The 15929-nt window shown below is 41.0% G+C and overlaps 1 protein-coding gene across 3 annotated transcripts in view; it reads left to right on the forward strand.

Moving 5' to 3' along the window:
• Rngtt (RNA guanylyltransferase and 5'-phosphatase) overlaps window positions 1-15929 on the forward strand; it is a 216519-nt gene that overhangs the window by 70835 nt on the left and 129755 nt on the right. For all 3 annotated transcript variants that reach the window (XM_059254084.1, XM_059254086.1, XM_059254085.1), the window contains exon 12: window positions 2468-2536. In XM_059254084.1, coding sequence (XP_059110067.1) covers window positions 2468-2536 — 69 coding nt within the window. The remainder of the gene's footprint in view (window positions 1-2467; window positions 2537-15929) is intronic.

The raw sequence follows: 15929 nt of genomic DNA on the forward strand, positions 1-15929 counted from the left end.
CCCTAATAAAGCTTATCTGATGATCAGAAAAGCAGAAAGAAGCCAGTCACGTTCTTACTACTTGGAAATCCTTAGCCAAAAAGAGCTACTTCCTGTATCCCCATGCCTATATGCCTTTCTGTTCTGCATCTCACTTTCTCTCTCCGCCCATCTACATCACTTCCTGTCTGTCTCTACAGACCTCCAGACCTCTATGGTTAGTGCTAGGATTAAAGGGGTGTGTTACCGGTGCCTGGCTCTGTTCCCCAGGGTGGCCTTGAACTTACAGAGATCTGGATGGATCTCTGCCTCCAGAATGCTAGGATTAAAGGCGTGTGCTACCATTGCCTAAACCTATGTTTAATATAGTGGCTGGCTTTTTCCTGTGATCTTCAGATAAGCTTTATTAGGGTGCACAATATATTGGGGGACACAGTATATCACCACATGTAGCCTAAAACCTTAGAGACATTTAGAAATGTAATGTTGGAAATAAAATTCCAACGGTAGCTTTAAATTGTGCTTGTCATTTAAATTATTAGTAGAACCTGACCGGAACTTGAAGAATCCTTGGGCTTCTCAGTAACCCTGGCACTTTTTGTGGAGATTGCCTGACTCTCAAAGACTACCCATCATCCTTAGTGAATGCATCTTCATCTTGTTTGGTTTGACCTGTCTTCTCCAGTTTGAAGTTTTTGTCATGGTGACTGTGTGTGTGTGTGTGTGTGTGTGTGTGTGTGTGTGTGTGTCCCCGTCTTTTGAGCAGAAATGGCTCAAAAGACAGCTGTATCACTAAAGCTCACTCCAGCATGGATGGCAGCTTCTCAGATCTGGGAAACCTGGAACACACTGCACAGCCTGCAGGCAGCTCAACAGGTTGGGGAGTGTCCTTTCCAAGTGATTTAGTTTAAACCTCCTCTAGGCAGCTCAGCTGGTTTCTGCCTTGTCCAGGCAGCTGGTCTGGCCTTAAGCATCTTCTTTGCAGCTCAGCTTCCTTCTGTCCAAGGGGGAAGACTTTGGCTTTTACTACTTACTGTGGCAGGCAAGGGCCTAGTGAATCTGGTTAGTTTTAGAGACTTCCTTGAAGCTGTTTTGAGTTGCTTACCTTCCTGCTTAAGGAACTTCCTACAGGATGGAATGTTTTAATCTTGAAGAAACTGTTACATAGCACGTCCCCCTCGTTCTTCCTTTTTTTTTTTTTTCCGTCACCAATTTCTTCTCTTAAATGTGATCGGTCAAGTATTCTACCATGGTTTTATTATTCTTACTCATTTCTAAATGCTTTAAAATGTTTCTTTTGATTTCTTTTATTTATGGATTCTTAAAAGTTCATTATTTATGTTCTGAATATTGGACAACTTTCCATGGTGTGGTATAGGGATTAGCAAAGTTATATATTTACTTTTTGTTTTACCCTTTTCTCATCATTAATTTATAAATATTTGGACTAAGTCAAATCAGTCATTCAGTGCGTCTGTCTACCTAGTGTTAATTAGTATGAAAATGCTTTCATTTTCCCTCTAACATGTACTTAACAAAACTGTGAGTTTTTTTTTTTTTTTTTTTATGACCAGAATGAATGTTAAGTAGATATTTGACACATGGTACTTCAGAGTTTTATTTTCCTTTCTATTTATAAGAAGTCAAAGATTTTAATGTATAGTAAATTTTTACTTTGGTGAAATTTCCTCCTCATCTGTGTCACTTAAAACTTGTGAGAGAATTGAAGAGAAATATTGGAATTTTGAACAGTCCTAAAATTTGGCCACGCTGCACAATAATGACTGAAAATCTCAGTTTGCCAACTCTGCTCATTTGCTGGCGGAGGAGAAACAAAACAAACAAAAACCAGAGTGAAATTTCAAGAACATTACAGTAAAATTTGCCACCTTAGCATTAACTATTTAGTCCAGTCCCAATACGTGCATTTGCCTTACCGTACAGCTATCACCAGCTGTCTGTCTCTAGAACTTTTTCATCCTCTGAATTGGAACTCAGCTAGATGTGGTGGAGTGCTCCTGAATCTCAGAACTGGGACTGGGTGGCAGGAGCAATAGAAGTTTGAAGTCAGCTCTTGGGATTCATGGGATTCTGTCTCAAAAAACCAAGACCAAGCAGTAAGAGGAAACAACCCAGAAACTTAAACACTTAAGCTGCATGTATCATCTTAGTCCTCCTTAAGATTATGTGTCACTGAGTACAACAAAAGACTTTATATTAACATTAAAGGAAAAAAGCTTGCCAAATTCTATTATGAACTGCTTTCACATTAGAGAAATTGTAGATGTTGGAAAATGAGATGCCAGCAAAGAACAAGCCACAAATTAGGACCCCAAAATCAGAGTTTAACCTGGATCCCAGTGTTTCTACCTGTTTTCCTGTTTCTTAGTTCTTATACATTACAGAAAATTTCATAAATCTTAGCAAGAAGTTAAACTAATTTTTAAATTATCATTATATTTCTAAAGAATATATTTTTATTTTGTAGCTCCTGGAAGGAAATTTTGCCAAAGAAGTCAGCCATGAGATGGATGGACTTATTTTTCAGCCTATTGGAGTAAGTTCATGTGCGTGCACGTGTGTGTGTGTGTGTGTGTGTGTGTGTGTGTGTGTGTGTGTGTGTGTACATGCCACAGCACACCTGTAGTGGTCAGAGTACAGTTTGTTGCCTGCACCCAGAAGAGAGGACACCAGATCTCATTATAGATGGTTGTGAGCCACCATGTAGTTGCTGGGAATTGAACTTAGGACTTCTGGAAGAGTAGCCAGTACTCTTAACCTTGGAGCCATCTCTCCAGTCCCTTATTAATTTTAAAGGAAATTAGTTTTTCAGTGTTTTCTTATAATTCATAAGAAATGAGTATTAGTTATCTTTCTTTGTTAGAAATCTACCAGTAACATTAAATAAACACTTGTTTCCTTTTGAGGCTTGTTATGCCATTTAAGTCGTAGTATCTCAAAACTTTCCATTTGCTGTAGTTGAAAAATTCAAAGGGTTATCGAAGAAGAAAAAGAAAAGTTGCTGTTTGCAGTCCTTTTTCCACGTAGACTTTACCGTGTTACTGGTCAGATCACAGGTGGAATAAGCTGTGGTGTACTCTGCTTCAAGCTTTCCTGCCTCATCAGCACTGATGTGTTGGGTCTGACAGCTCTCTGGTGTTGGGCTGTCTAGTCACAGAAGAGAGTGTTAAGCAATACTCTTGCTCTCTACTCACTAACTCAGTAACTGTCAGTAAATTTCCATTCCAGTCACCACCTGATAACCAGTTCTTTATGCAGCCATATTTTTCAAAATGTGTCATTGAATTCACACATTCAGGAAATGGCCATAGATACAAGTACTGAATAGAAACTTGGATGGGGATTGAGCAACTTGTGCTTTAACATGATATTGAAATTTCTCTGAATGTTCAAGACTAAGAACTACCTATTCAACAGAGTTATATCCCGTGTTGGAACACCTTCCCATTTGCTGCATTTTGTTTTTATTCACTCTGTCCTTAGAAATTAGGGTTTGAACTACTGAGAAGTTACAGAGGCATCAAATTAGGTAACTGGAGCAAAAGAAAGTAACTGGTAATTTTGAACACCAGGCATATAGTACCTTAAATATATAGTAAAACTTTTAATTGATATTTGGATACAGTATGCCGTGTTTTCCAGGCTCTTGTTAGAGGAGGAAAAATTCTTAACCTTCTGAGATTAAAGGAGGAAGAAGTGGAGTAAACTAGAAGCTGGGGACAGAAATTGCAGAAAGTACTCTTATAAGATGGAATTTGGGTCTTTGAGTTCCATTATTTTCCAGGTTTAGTCTTATAGAATAAAAGAAATAGTCTAAATATAACAGTAAAAATAGAAAATTTTAGTGTGTGAAATTCATAGGTCAGTCCTATTCACGTACAAGGTTTGGGTAAATAAGAAATGACTGCAGAGGAATCTGGTAAGATTTGTATGTCAGATGTGCCCTGCCAGCTCATGTGTCTGAACACTTGGCCCCCTTGCTGGTAGACAGGCTGCCAGCAGTGGGCCCTTGAGTGGCATAGCTTGACCACCCTCTGGACTGTGAGCTAGGGTCAGCCTCTCCTCCAGTGGGTTTTTTTTTTTTTTTTTTTTTTTTTGCCAGATACTTTGTCACAGTGAAGAAAAAGCCTCTTTCTAGGATGTTGAGTAAAATCAATTGAGTTATTACTCTGTTCCTGTTCTGTTAATCTTAATTTTTATTACAACAACTTTGTAATTGATACCTGGTAAGGCAAGTCTCCTTGATGACCAGAATTTTCTTAAATATTTTTAGGTATTTGCTTTAGAATACAAATTTCAGAAACATTTGTCTTGTTTTCTGTGTATGTGTGTGTGTGTGTGTGTGTGTGTGTATAGCTTTGAATTTGGTTTGTAGAAAATCAGTATCCTATAAAATCATCTTCTCCCTGGCCTTCTGTTCTTTTAAGTACAGTTAGGCTAGTTTCTAAGCATTTATGAGCTCTGTTTAGGTAGTAAACTATGTTTCTGCCCCTTCTTTGGCACTTGATGTACTGCCATGTTGGATATTTGAAGCAGGATCTCGTAGCTCAGGGTGGCCTGGCATTAGTCATCAGTTCTGTTAGTACAAGGTGTAAGTTGCCATGTGTGGCAGCTGCATTTTTGTTTCTTCTCTTCCAGGCTCCTGGACTGACTTTAGTTCTTTTCAAAGTGTTAATTTTAAGGCATCATGTTTTTTTCTTTCTCTGGTGAGATTATGCCCTTCCCCCTTTTCCTTCTCTTCCTGTCCTTTCTGTTTGCTTTTTTTTTTTTTTTTTTTGGTTTTTCGAGACAGGGTTTCTCTGTGTAGCTTTGCGCCTTTCCTGGAACTCGCTCTGGAGACCAGGCTGGCCTCGAACTCACAGAGATCCGCCTGGCTCTGCCTCCCAAGTGCTGGGATTAAAGGCATGCACCACCACCGCCCGGCCTGTTTCATTTTTTAAAGACAAGTTTCGTGTAGTACAGTCTGGCCTCAACTTGCTTTGTTGCTAAGGCTAGCCTTGAACTAACTCCTAATCTTCTTTCCTCTCCCTCTCAAGTGCTGGGATTACATGCATGATGCCACCAAGTCTGGCAGTAGTGCTACTTTGATGGTGACAGTGCTTTTCACATTCTAGTCAGGTATTAGTGTCTTCTGTGCCCCCACCTCCCCCACAGTGCTTTCACCTGGATGTAGACATTGCTTTATTTTCATTCATGGTGGTTATCAGTGTTTCTTTCCTGAACCAGATCTGTCGCATGTTTACAGTACTTCTAGTGTACCAGCTTCATTTTGTGTTTGAAGGGATGTGTTCTGAAATTCTCCCTTCTCTGATCTTGCTGCATAGCTTTACTGCTTGGGATTCTTTTCAATTATCTCAACCTGAAAGTTCTGCCCCCCCCCCTTTTTTTTTTAAATTCATGGATAAGTACTTAGTGGGATTTGTGTTTCCCGCTTTCTTGCTTGTTTCAAGTGAACTTGAAATTGTGATGTTTTAGGAACCAGTCTTTATGCTTTTGGGACTCTTGTTTAGAGGAAGTTTTTCTCAGAAGTCTCTCTTCTGCTTATTACTTGCTACAGTCACTATGATTCAGCCTTAGCTCTTTATTGGGTATCCTGAAGGCAGCTAAAAGGCACATTAAGTAAACTTTGCTGCTGAAGACTACTGATCTAAATGCTTGAAGTTTCAGAAGTTCTGAGCATTCACATTTGGTAGCTCTGGTACTTGGTTCTACCTTTAATGAAGTTTGCCCCATCTGTTTAGAACACTGCATAGGGATTTTTGGGCTGTCTATTAGGTCTGGTGGATCCTCTGGACCACCATGGTCACCTCAAGACAGTCATGGGGGAGTACTTGCCAGTTGTCTTCAGACAAGATGGTAGCAGGATTGATGGCGGTGGGTTTCTCAAACTATACTTGAGGGTGGTTCAGGGGTAGTGCCTGGTACTAGGTCACACAGGCATTTACACAGCCAGTGGTTTGGTGTTCATCATAAGAAGGCCTCAACCATGTGGCATGCTGTGAGTATAAGATTCTGACCTAGCTTATTTGCTTCTTTCACTGTGACAGCTCTTAGACAGGTGGGCCATCCTATGGCTATAGGGTCCAATCGTTCGCCAAGGTATACCACAGGGCATTTCTGTGGTCCCAAAGTTTGGGTTAAAACACCTTTTCAATGCTTTTTGTTTCATGGACAAACAGATGGAAAAGTCTTGAGACACCTGGAATTAAGTGCTAGGTCAAGAGCCAAAGTCAGAGCTGTTTTTAAAGCCCCAGACACCTTATGTTCAGTCTCAGTTCAGATTAGAGGTTGGTGCTGCTCTTTATGCCTTGCTAGTCCCTCAAACCCTGGTATCCAGAAGTGGAATCTGCAGCTGCACCTAGGAACTCTTGAACCTATCTCTTGGTCTCTGGAGTTGGGATCTGAAGGATGGCAGCAATCCTACTTTGAGACAGGCTTCTTTTGCCTCCCTTTAGCTGGTTTCTGATAGGTAGCCTCTGATGTACAAAGTTGGGTTTTCTTAGCTGATGCTCTGTAGCCCGAGGTCTTATAACTCTTGCAGCAATCCCTCAGTGGCCCTTTTAGAATCTCTTTCCGTTTCAGAAGTTAGGAGGAGGTCATCTACATATTTTAAGAGTATAGTTGCAGAAGGTTAGCACTTAGTGCCTCTTCAAACAGAGTTGGAGAGTTTTTAAATCCTTGGGGAAACCTGGTCCAGGTAAATTGCCCTCTGTATCCTCCCTCTGGGTCTGTGTGTTAGTACAGGTTTCTATTCATGTGAAGAGACACCATGACCATGGCAACTCTTACAAAGGAAAATTTATAAGTGTAATTGGGGCTGGCTTACAGTTTCAGAGGTTTAGATCATTATTATCACAGTGGGAAGCATGGTGGCAGGCAGGCAGATATGGTACTGGAGAGGTAGCTGAGAGCTCTAAATCTGGATGCTGAGGCTACTGGGAGAGACAATGAGTCACTGAGCCTTGCTTGAGCTTCTGAAACTTCAATCCCACTCCCCTCCAACAAGTCCACAACCTACTTTAACAAGGTCTCACCTCCTAATAGTGCCACTCCCTTTGGACCTATGTGGGCCATTTTTTATTCAAACCATCACAGTTTACCCATTCAAAAATAAAGATGAGTTGACTTACCTCTGGCAATGAGAGGCTGAAGAATGCATCATTCATGTCCACAACTGTGTATATCAGTTTCTCTGAAGGAATCAGACTCATGAAAGTTTATGGGTTTGGGACTTTGGGCGTCTTAAGGACCAACTATGTCAACCTGGTGTCTACTAAAAAGTCAGTTGCTTTGTCTCCAACTTTAAGTATTATTCTAGGCTCCCGGGGACTTAAAGCACAGGAACACGGGCCCTGTCATTTCCCACTTTTCTAAGTGTAGTGCTTGTGCACACCCCTCCTCAAGTAAGGTACTAATTTTCCAGTGTCCTTTCTCCTTGCAGTTGGCACATTGGTCTTTCTCTAATTGTGTCCTGTGTGTCTTCTGGCCTACTTTTCACCTGTTGAGCTGGACAGGCTTATTATCTGGGTTTTCTTTTAGGTCTGCCACTATGGCCCTAGTATGTCTCTTATCCTTTTGGCTCTCAATTGGTTTTCTGTTGTTAAACACCCTTTAAGCTACCTCCAACAACCAGGACCTATTCATACCTTCAAATCCCTCTAACTTTTGTAATTTCTTCCTAATTTCTCAGGCCAGCTGGGCGACAAAGGCAATGTTGAGTGCCCACCCATTCGCCAGTGCTTTTGGGTCAGTTGGGCATAATGGTAAGCCCCAGAAGTGCTCTAGTAACACAGCAGGATACTCTGAGGTCCTCTGTATGATTTCACTTTCCTTTGACAAGTTTGTGGGCTTCCATGCTGCTGCTTGGAGCCCAGCAAGGAGAGTCCAGCAGTAGGTGTCTAGTGCCCCCTTACCTTGGTCACTGTTAGGATCCCAATGGGGTTGGTTGCATGGAAACATGCTCTCAATGCAATAAGTGTTATCAGCCAGAGATCCTCCTTTTTGACCCAGGACCTTTTTCTTAGCTTCTGGTTTATGAAGTCCCTTTCTTCCGATGTGAACAACGTGGCTGGTAACTTGGCAACCATCCCATGTGGTCTGGTGGGTAAATGAAGCAGTCTTGAGAGAGCTCAGTGCCTATAGTTACTCAGAAAGGGGGCTTCTAGGACTTCCAGTTATACAGGTCACTGGTCAAGAAGGGAAACATATACCATAAATCGGGGTGGGGGCTTCTTGCTCTGATCATTTGGCTCAAAAGGAATGAGTCTAGAGGGCTTGCTGGAGGAGAAAAACGGCAGGAACTGCAGGGTCTGGGTTGAGTCAGGGGTGTCCAGGGAATTAGGAATGGTACTTGAGACATCTGCTAGATTTAGGGAAGGGGCATAATTATACCATTGCAGGTATGTAGGGGAAGACACTATTTTGTTTTTTCCCTCCTTTAACACAATTTACTCTCATTTCTAATTAACATTCTTTTTTTATTCTTTAGTTTTTTTTCATACAATATATTCTGATGATGCTTTTCTTCTCCCCCAGCTTCTCTTAGATCTTCTTCACCTCTCCACTCACCCTACTCCAGGACCTCTATTTTTCTTGTTAGAAAATAAATAGTCAAACAAAACAAATAAGCAAAAATACCAGAAACTCACACACAAATCAAAATAGTAAACCTCACAAAAACACTAAATCAGAAATAATAATATGCAAGCAAATTCCAGTAAGACAAACAAAGCCCAAACAAAGCATGAGATAAAAAAAGTCTACAAAAATACCATTGAGTTTGTTTTGTGTTTACCATCTAGTGCTGTGCATGAGGTCTACCATGACATGTGGTTAATATACCTAGTGAGACTCCATTGGAAAAAAATATTTTTTCCTTTGTAAGTGAGTATGAATTGCAGGTAGCTTCTTAGTTGGGAGTGGGTGCCTCTGTCCACTTTCCCCTCTCAGTGCTGGGACCCTGTCTGGATTGAACTTGTGCAGGCCTCTGTGTGCTACCACAGTCTCTAAGAGTTTCTACGTGCATCAGTCCTGTTGTGTCTGGAGGCCACTGTTTCCTTGGAGTCATCCATCCTCTCTGACTCTTAGTGTTTCTGCCTCCTCTTCCACATAGCTCCCTGAACCTGTAGGGGAGGGATTTGATGAAGATAATCCCATTTCTGAGTGTTCCAAAATCTCTGACACTCTCCACATTGCCCAGTTGTGGGATCCCTGTGTTAGTTTTTTCTTCGATGATGGCTGAATGAGGCACTGATCTGTGGGTATGGCAGACTGTCATTAGGAGTCATTTTATTGCTATGCTTCTTTAGCAGAACAGTAACATTTGCTTTTCCCCTAGGCTTAAGGCCTATCCAGTATCAAGTTCTTGGTCATCTGAGCAGTGTCAGGCATGGGTTCCATCTCATGGAGTGGGCCTTAAATCCAGAGAATGGTTGGCCACTCCCACAACATTGTGCCACTGTTGCACCAGAGTATCTTGCAGGCAGGTAACCATTGGAAGATTGCAGGATTTGTAGCTGGGTTGATGTTTACCTTTCTTCTCTGGTACTGTGCAGAGTGCCTTCCAATACTATGAGCACTAGTAGTAGGGTGAAGCCTATAGTTAGGTACTAGCTTGACTTCTCTTGTAGTTTTAGAAGTCTAAAACCATTTTCTTGGGTTGAATTGGCATGTTGACAGGACTGTACTCTGCCTGGCTGTCAGGAAAAATCCATTTGCTTGCCTTTTCCAGTCTGGAGCATCATTAGTATTTCTTGGCTTGCCCAACTTCAAAGCCATCTCTTGCTTCTCTGGTGCATCACCAACTTCTTTGTCAAACTTCTTTTATCTAAAGATACTTTATAGGTATAACTTTTACCCCTTTATCTAAAGATACTTGTAGGTACATGTGATGGCACAGAGAAACTACTGTGGGCAGAAAGATTTATTGGGGATCAAACTGCCAAAGCCATATTTTGGGGGCCAGAGAGAAGAGCAAAATGGTGGAAAAGCAAGCAGATTTTATATGACAGTGAGCAGGGTGGGGTGGTGGTGCTTTGGACCTAACTTTCCAGCCTTTTGTTGATGATAATGGAGTGATGAGTCCCCTACTTATTGTTGATTAGGGCTTGAGAAGAGAGGGTTCTGGAATGCTGATCCAAAGTAGGAGTTTAAGCCTGTAGACTGTGGTAGGATACCCGAGGAAATTCCATCTGACTGTTGGGTTATTTCACCAGTTCTCTCCTGAAGAAACCTGAAGAGCCGAGTGTAATCATGCTATTATTATGAGAAGGGTATCTACCAGTGGGTGGAGGAGGGTAGGAGAAGCTAGGGGCCCAAGAGAGACCAAAGGCTATCCTTCGAGTGAGCCCCTGGAGGTTACAGTTTGCAGGCCAGTTCTCTTTCACATTGCTGCCTGCAAGTTCACCACTCGAGCTCTGCAGGACTGCCTAGGTCTAGCAGTTGCAGGGCCAGGGTTAATTCAATATTAAGTATACCTGATTTTAAACAAACTTGTTTTTAGTTACTTGTTTCAGGCTAAACCTTGGCTACATGTACATTATGATAAAGCTTGTCCCTAAGTACATTTGTACTTAGCAAGACTACAAACATAGTTTTGAGCACATTAAAGACCTTGATCATTTATAAGGTGACTGACCATTAACTTGCATGTATTAATTATCTTTAATAGTTTACAACAAGTTAGTGGCTTTTGTAAGATTAGTATTTTATAGTTTTATCCTTGTTAAGTTTGAACTTTAAAATTCTGAATTGATGTTTTAAGTGAAGATCCTTTGTTGTGAGATCTCCACCAGAGAAAACTAACTGGACATGTGTAGCTGGAGTTATCTCCAGTCCTGCCCAGGCCTGCAGCCACTCAGACCCAAATAAACACACAGACGCTTATATTATTTAAACTATTTGGCCTAATGGCTCAGGCTTCTTGCTATCTAGTTCTTATATCTTAAATTAACCCATTCCTATTAATCTATAAGTTGCCATGTGGCTTGTGGCTTACTAATACTTTGCATCTTACTTCTCATGGTGGTGGTGGCTGGCAGCTCTCCTGACTCAGCCTTCCACTTCCCAGAATTCTCCTTTCTCCTGTCCCGCCTATACTATATTTCCTGCCTGGCTACTGGCCAATCAGCGTTTTATTTATCAGTCAATCAGAGCAACACATTCACGGCATACAGACCCGTATCCACAGCATACAGTCTTTATTAGCTGGCAGAAGACTACACTAGGTGTTTGAGACTTGAGTGTAGCTTTTCTCAGGTGTGGGCTTTTAAGCCTGAAACCACACTGGGTTGACACATTTAAGTTAGCAAGAACAGTTAGCCAGAAGCAGAAACTCCAGAATCCAAGAACCAAGATTAATTCGTTTAGACTTTCCCCAAACTATGTATGGACTTTGATGGATTAGCTCTTTGTTTTTGTTTTGTTAGGTGTTCCTGCATATGTGCTGGATTCCAGGGTCTAAATGATATTTCCACCATTTTGTCAGTTGTGCTAAGGTCTGGTTGGGGGCCTGCTACACTTTAGCATAAAAACTTCAAACCATAAGTACAGTCCACAGAGAGACTGGGAACCTTATTTTCCTGATTCTCTCATAGTATACCTTTACAGAATATCAGTTTCTTGTATGGCTCAATTTATCCATATAGCCAAAGCTTAACAAATTTAGCAAAAGCAAAGCGACTAGATATTTTTTGCTAGCCTGAGTCGACCTTAGGAATTCATAAACCTTATTAATCAGACATATGTTATTCCTTATGCAGAACAGTTCTAAAAGCCTGATGTTGAATACAGTTAGCAGAGACATAAGTTTCTAAGTCAGTTTCTGTTAACCTGAGTAGACCATTATAACTTTAGGAATTTAAAAATCTTAATCATCAAACATGCATTGTTTTTAAGTCCTATTTTCATAAACCTTTTTCATTGTTTTGTTCTCATCTGTTATTTTTCACTCTCCAGGACAAGACTCAACATACAAAAATCCATTCTAATCCAAAATATCTTAGAGGCCTGCTGTTATCTCATTAATATAAGGAAAGTGAAACAAAACAAACCGTTTTGGAGGCCTGCTGTTGCCTCCTTAGTCTATAAGAGGAGGTACAATATAAGCGGAGGCCGGTAGATGAGCTGTTTTAAGGGGGCTCCCATAGTTGGTTTATGCCATGTGGTCACCTTGACTAAGATGGTGATGAAGTCATATGGTGTGCCCTCTCTTTAACCTAGCTAAAGATAGCTGCCAGCCACATGGTTGTTTCCATCCTGGTGGTGTCATCAGCCAAGATGGCAGCAAGCCACTTGTTCGCTATTTAGTAAAGGTGAGTGCATTGGGCACACACCATTTTCTATTCCTTTCTTAAACAAAACAAAATATTCATTTTCCTAAACTAGAGTTGAATTTAAGTTACATACAAGCATGCTGTAGCAAATTAAGACTGCCTATATAGCTGGTGATGGTGGCACACGCCTTTAATCCCAGCTCTCAGGAGTCAGAGGCAGGCAGATCTCTGTGAGTTCCAGGCCAGCCTGGTCTACAGAGTTCTAGGACAACCAGAGCTGTTACACAGAGAAACCCTGTCTCAAAACAAAAACAAAAACAAAAAAGGAAAAAAATAAAAACAAAACAACAGAAAGATTACCTATATTTAGATTTGTTTATCCTTTCTATTATAACTTTTAAGCTAAATTTTTATTACAGATTTTACAGATTTCATTTTATGAGCCACATCCAATGAGCTTACAAATCCTGAGATACAGAAAGTTTGCACAATGGTCTTACAAATCTTGAGATGAACTTTATATTTTAGCAAAAGTTTTAGAGATATAAGAGAAGGCCATATTTATAGAGTTAAAACCAAGAAGGAGGTGTATGAGGTAAGTCTTATTGGCAGTAGTTTACTTTTTAGCTGTTTTAAAGCACACAGTGTCCATGACTTGCTCTCTTTTGCTCTCCTTCCTGTCATAGAGTCAGGTGGCCTGCCTGACCTAGGACAGAGACTTTGGAGGAAACTTTTTAAAACAAACATGCTTAGGTTTAGAGAGAGCAGGCCACAACCCATCTCGAGAGCCAGCTTTTTTTTCTAATATGGTAGATTTTAATATTATTTATACCCCAAAGATTTGAATCTTGGTAAGATTGAATTTAGTGAACAGAGTGAGAAACTATAGAGCAAGCAGAGAGCAAAGAAGGCTTAAGAGATCCTAGAGTGGAGAGTAAAGAAAGCTTTAGAGATAAGGGGATTTGGGGATCATTTGCTTGTATGGTGGCAGAAGTTGTTACAATCTTTGAGAATTTGGAAGTTGAATGTGCTTTTTTTTTTTTCTTTTGGGCCATTGAGACAGATTATCTAGTCTGTACCGAGGCCAAGCCCTTTGTAGTATAACAGTGTGCCTTAATGGAATCTGAGTCTGAGGAGGAAAAGATTAGAGAAGGCAGGTGAGGGGTCAGGGGTTTAATTCTCAATGGGAAGAGCCTGTGGTTAGAGACAGTAGCTAGCTGTGAGAGCAAGCAGGAAAGAAGCAAAGGGAAAAGGAGGTGGGAGAGGCTTAGGGAAAAGCATTGCAAACAGGAACTCTGCCAGAGAGAGGATTCTAATATCTCCAACACTGCAGAGTCCAGGAGGGCATAAAGAAGCTCCCTGATATACTTATGGGACTTCTGCAGAGTAGGCTTCAGGACCCGAGAGAGACAGAAACAGCAAGCTCCAGCAAGCCGGTGAGTGGGAAAGAGACAAAACAGATAGCCCTTAGGGGGAGGCAGGAGAGACGAGTGGTTAGCCATGGTTAGAGACAGAGTAAGCTCTAGAAGGTAGCTGAGAGACAGAGCTAACAGGGAGGCATTCAGGAGCCGAGTAAGGGGATGGGAGAGACTTAGGGGAGTAAGTGCCTTGGCAACAATAAGTTTAGTCTGGGGTTCCTAAGCAGACTTGAGAGACTTGTCAGAGAGATGCCCAGGATCAGTCCAGGGTCTCCCTCCTACATGTGATAGGGCATCCAGAAGGGTGTAGAGAGGCTGCCTGACACATGGTATGGCTGGCTCCATGAGCCAGGAGAGACAGAACAGGCAGCTCAGAGACACTTAATGAGTAGGTGCAGAGAGATGAGTGATTAGAGCAAGGAGAGGAGAAGCAGCTGAAGAGGCAGACTCTAAAGTCTTGAGTTGAATATGATGGGTGCCAAGCACCAGCAGAATCAAGTGATCCATACCTGGGGGGTCAAAAATGAGCAGCTTGGTTTGGTTAAGAGGGACAGGTCCTTTAGGGGGTGGTCCATTGCCTGTCCCAGGTTTTAGCACCAAATATAAATAATATTGCAGAGAAACTACTGACCTAGACTGCTCTATGGTCACAAAGAAGATTTACTGAGGATCAAACTGCCAACGCCATCTCTCAGAGAGCAGAGAGAAGAGCAAAATGCAGAAAAGCAAGCAGATTTTCTATATTGTCAGCAGGGTGGGGAATCTTAGCTGATACAGCCCGTTAGGTCTGTAGGTCTGAGGTAGTTGACCTTTGGGGGACAGCTAAGGGTGGTTCCTGGAGGATTAAGAGTGGTTCCTGGTGAAGATAAACTAACTTTTTACTTTACAAAACTACAAAAAAACCCAAAACCCCAAACCAAACCAAACCTAAAAAAACAAAAACAAAAACAAAAACAGCTCAAAAACTACTCTACTGCTTTTCTAGTAAACAGAAACCTGCCTTTAGGCTTGTTTACCTAGTAAAAGTCCTTCTGTGTACCTGGCCACAGTCTTTTTGTTTAGGACAATGTCACCAGCACTGCCACTTGGGGAGGGTAGAAGCATTCTGGACCTAACATTAGGCATGCAGGATTCACCTAGATGAGCTAGTCTTATTTCCCCATCTAAAGAGCCTTAATGTAATATGATGTTAAAATGATGTCAGAGAGCTTTATATGTTATAAAAGTCATGGATTCTTGGCATGTTTAGGGGCCCATTTTTAACTCTACCCTCATTATTATAGTTTACCATGATATTTCTAATTATTATTCATAATAATTGGACATTAGTCCTAACGCCCAGTTTAATTTCTGATTCTGTTTTGATAAAATTTGTAAATTGCCTATGTTAGGCATTATATTAAAATCAAGTTCTAAATGAGAAGTTTGGGGCTTTGATCAGACCAAGAACTTTTAATATAAAAATTGCCAATCTTCCTATTTTTTTTTTCAGAAATGTCTAGAACTTTTTGTTGAACTTAGTTTTATTAATTGAAAAGGGGTTGGGATTCACTATTATGATAAGATAATGCCATAAGTTATTGGTGCTCCTTTTAAAATATTAAGTTGCATGCAAATCTTAACCTTTGGTTTTGAGTTGGTTAATTTCTAAATGTCAGATCCTATGGTTCTGTTCTTGGGAATTCCTTCTGTCTGTCTAGAAGACCATTCCTCTAGTCTCTTGTCTGATGGCATTTCCCTGCTGTCAGTCTTCTCAGAGTAAGGAAGGTAAAGGAAAGGTTAGAGAAATGGCTTAGAGGTTAGGAGTAAGTACTGCTTTCACATTTAGCTCCCAGCACCCATGCTGGAGCTCACGACTGTCTGTAACTTCAGCCCCAGGACATCCAGTGCCATCTTTTGGCCTCTGAGGACACTATACTCACATGAACATATCCACACACAACCATACAAGTATATATATAATTAAAAATGAAATTCTTAAAAGATATTTAAGAAAGGTAAAGGGGTATACTTCTACTCTTTAGAAGGTAAACTCTCCCAAACTCCAGGGTTGTTTTCCTCTGCTTGAATTTCTAGACTGGAGCTTCTACTCTTGAATAGACATACTTCTTGCTGTTCTCCTCTGATAGAAGCAGGGACTGAGATACTCAAAGCTTGGTTTTAACCTGCAATGTTTCTCCTGGTACCACAGACATTCCAAAGGCAAAGGAGTGTTGAAAGATGAATATTATTGATATGT

This window comes from Peromyscus eremicus, chromosome 2 (assembly GCF_949786415.1).
Source record: "Peromyscus eremicus chromosome 2, PerEre_H2_v1, whole genome shotgun sequence".
NCBI lineage: Eukaryota > Metazoa > Chordata > Mammalia > Rodentia > Cricetidae > Peromyscus > Peromyscus eremicus.